This window comes from Urtica dioica, chromosome 3, assembly GCF_054948205.1.
Source record: "Urtica dioica subsp. dioica isolate 48M chromosome 3, U.dioica_male_clone48M_v1_H2, whole genome shotgun sequence".
Classification (NCBI taxonomy): domain Eukaryota; kingdom Viridiplantae; phylum Streptophyta; class Magnoliopsida; order Rosales; family Urticaceae; genus Urtica; species Urtica dioica.
In genome coordinates, this window is record NC_142758.1 from 38,093,453 (window position 1) to 38,096,024 (window position 2,572).

The 2,572-nt window shown below is 39.8% G+C and overlaps 1 protein-coding gene across 1 annotated transcript; it reads right to left on the minus strand.

Annotated features, from left to right (window-relative positions):
* Positions 1–397: 397 nt before the first annotated feature.
* On the minus strand, positions 398–2,185 carry LOC149402728 (uncharacterized). The gene is made up of 4 exons (XM_089608506.1): positions 1,947–2,185; positions 1,173–1,851; positions 1,015–1,068; positions 398–631 (listed from the first exon to the last, which is right to left on the minus strand). The coding sequence occupies exons 1-4, from the start codon at positions 2,183–2,185 to the stop codon at positions 398–400; spliced, it is 1,206 nt and encodes a 401-aa protein (XP_089464632.1).
* Between the last annotated feature and the right edge of the window lie 387 nt (positions 2,186–2,572).

Genomic DNA, 2,572 nt, shown 5'->3' on the forward strand with positions numbered 1-2,572 from the left:
GTCACGGACTGTGTTCACGTCGTGACTCATGAGATTGTTTTATAAACCATTCTTAACAATAAACTTAATACCAATAAAGTTCAAAACATTCAAAATGTAATACATAGCAAAACACCAAGGAAGTTCTAGACATTCAAGGATAAAACGTGTCGAATTACAAACCAAACCAATGACCCATCCCCGGAGCCCTCATTTTTGGTGGAATTGGGTTGCGACACGTAGCTCTATTGTGACCTACACCTCCAGAACGGGAACATTTACGAAGCGGGGCATCAGATTCTCCAAGAGAGGGAATCCTTCTCTTCTTAGGTCTTCCCGCCGGACGACCTAAGAGGTTAGGCGGATTTACTTTGATCTGCTTGATTTCGTCGGGAAAATTCCATGACGATTCACTTCCTTAAGGATTAATAACCCCTGCATACGCCAATTTCCAATATTCGGTCGTGTAGTACTCTGCACAATAGCTCTCAACTGGTAGGTTGCGCAAGCGACAAGCCGCAATAGCATGGGCACATACAAATAGATCAATTTGAAATTCTCGACACGAGCACGTCTTATTAATCAAGTTCACTGCCCATGGTGTTCCATCTGTGTCTAAAACCTCGAATTCGTATACTGCAGAAGGTCGGACCTAAAACATAAGAAAACAAAACTTTAAACATAACCACTCAGTCCGTGACACATGTGTCACGAAATGACACTCCGTGACACATGTGTCACAGACTCGGGTCATTTCGTGACAGAATTTCAAAATTAAAAACACACTATAACCTGCATATTTGCCGAGACAGCAAGTTTTTTTAACATTTCGGTATGATGTTCCATTGACAACACACTTTGAGTTGATGACGCCTTTTCTCGTCATTGGTAGAACCAAACTTGCATTCTCTCCCTCAACCAATCAAGGCACTTCACTATTGGAAATTATCTTGCTTTAATAGTTAACACATTCAAAGACTCTGCGTTGTTTGAAGTTATGATCGTATACCTTGATGTCTTGAAAAAACAACGTGCCCACTTCTCATTTCCTACTTCGTTGACAAGGTACGGCCGTATCAACGGGTCTTCCTTGTACAACATGCGCATAAACTTTTGATATTCAAATATAGTATACGTTTTTCTGCACCGTAGAACTTCCAGTTGAATTCCTTGCCAAGTTTTTTGAATTTTGCCTTGACGTTATTTTTCACGTGGTATGCGCAAAAACCATGTTCTGCTCTTGGAAAAATTTTCTTCGCGGTGTTAATGATTCCGGTGTTTCGATCGGTGACGATGACCATGTTATCTCTCTCCCCCAATGCTTCCTTAAGTTTGTTGAAGAAATAAAACCAGGACTTGGAATTTTCTGACTCATCAATACCATAGGCAAGCGGGAATATTTGCTCATTCGCATCCATCGTGGAAGCCGTAAACATGCTGCCCATGTGATAGTTTGTCAAGAAGGTTGCATCAACAATTACAACAGGCCGATAATACTTCCATCCCTCTCTAAACGGAGCCAAAGAAACGAAAAAGTACATGAAATATTTATGACGATCAGTTTTTAGGTCGATGAGAGAACCTGGATTCTTTTGCTCTAACATGTACTTGTATTTTGCTAGAGAGGCATATGACTCATCATCAGTCCCATATAAGGACTGTATTGCACATTCTTTTGCCCTCCATGCTTTTCTGTATGAAATATTGACTCCAACCTCTGTTCGCATGTAACTCTGAATCTCCTTTAGGGTACAACTATGTACAGTTGGATCAATAAATTTGTGTTTCACCCTCTCTCCAACCAACTCTGCAGTAGCTTGTGGTTGCCCTTTTTGTCTGTCCTCCACAAAACAAGTGTGCTTTGGATCATATCTTGAACCATAAACACATACACTGGATAAAAAACCGGACTAATCTCAAGTACAAGATTCAACTTCGTCCGGTTCGGTTTGTTCTTCCTCAAGTACAAATAACATCGCAAATTTTCGTTGTCGTCTATGGTTGGCGGTAAGAGCCCGTCAGCTTTATGTTTGACGTTGATTGAATGCGTTGTAGGGGTCACGTTCAACCGAGCATACAATGTTTGCATCCAACTTGGGTAATTCAAATGGGTAGGAAGTAAAAGCGTAAGAATACCACCCTCTTGATATACGCCCGGTTTTACCCACTTCCCGCTATGCTTAGCATATAAACATATTTCTGCCATGGCTGTATACGTTTAGTCATATTAGATATGAGTATTAAAAAATGGTTATTAACATCGAAAAACATCCAGTTCGTGACACTAGTGTCACGGACTGAATTCAGTTCGTGACACCCTGGAAAAATCGGGAATTCAACAAAAAACACCATTTTTTACAAACAAATCACACCCAACCACAATGGAACCTATTTCAACATGAATCAAAACAATTAAACATGTTCTTGTATGTTAAAGATAGGAAGAACTTACCAAAATTTGTTCGAAGAATTTTGGATCTTTGATTTGAACGAAGATGAGCTTGGATCTTTAATATTAAACAACCACTTTTGATTTTATTACATTGAGAGTTGAGTTTCAAATGGGTTTCAGAGAGTCGAGTTTTAGAAATGG

Excerpts from the sequence above, each read along its gene's own strand:
- LOC149402728 (XM_089608506.1), bottom strand. The coding sequence starts at position 2,185 with ATGGCAGAAATATGTTTATATGCTAAGCATAGCGGGAAGTGGGTAAAA. Across the intron at positions 1,069-1,172 it reads ACGTGAAAAATAACGTCAAG|GAAGACCCGTTGATACGGCC; the intron begins GCAAAATTCAAA and ends ATGTTGTACAAG. Across the intron at positions 632-1,014 it reads AAGTAGGAAATGAGAAGTGG|GTCCGACCTTCTGCAGTATA; the intron begins GCACGTTGTTTT and ends CTTATGTTTTAG.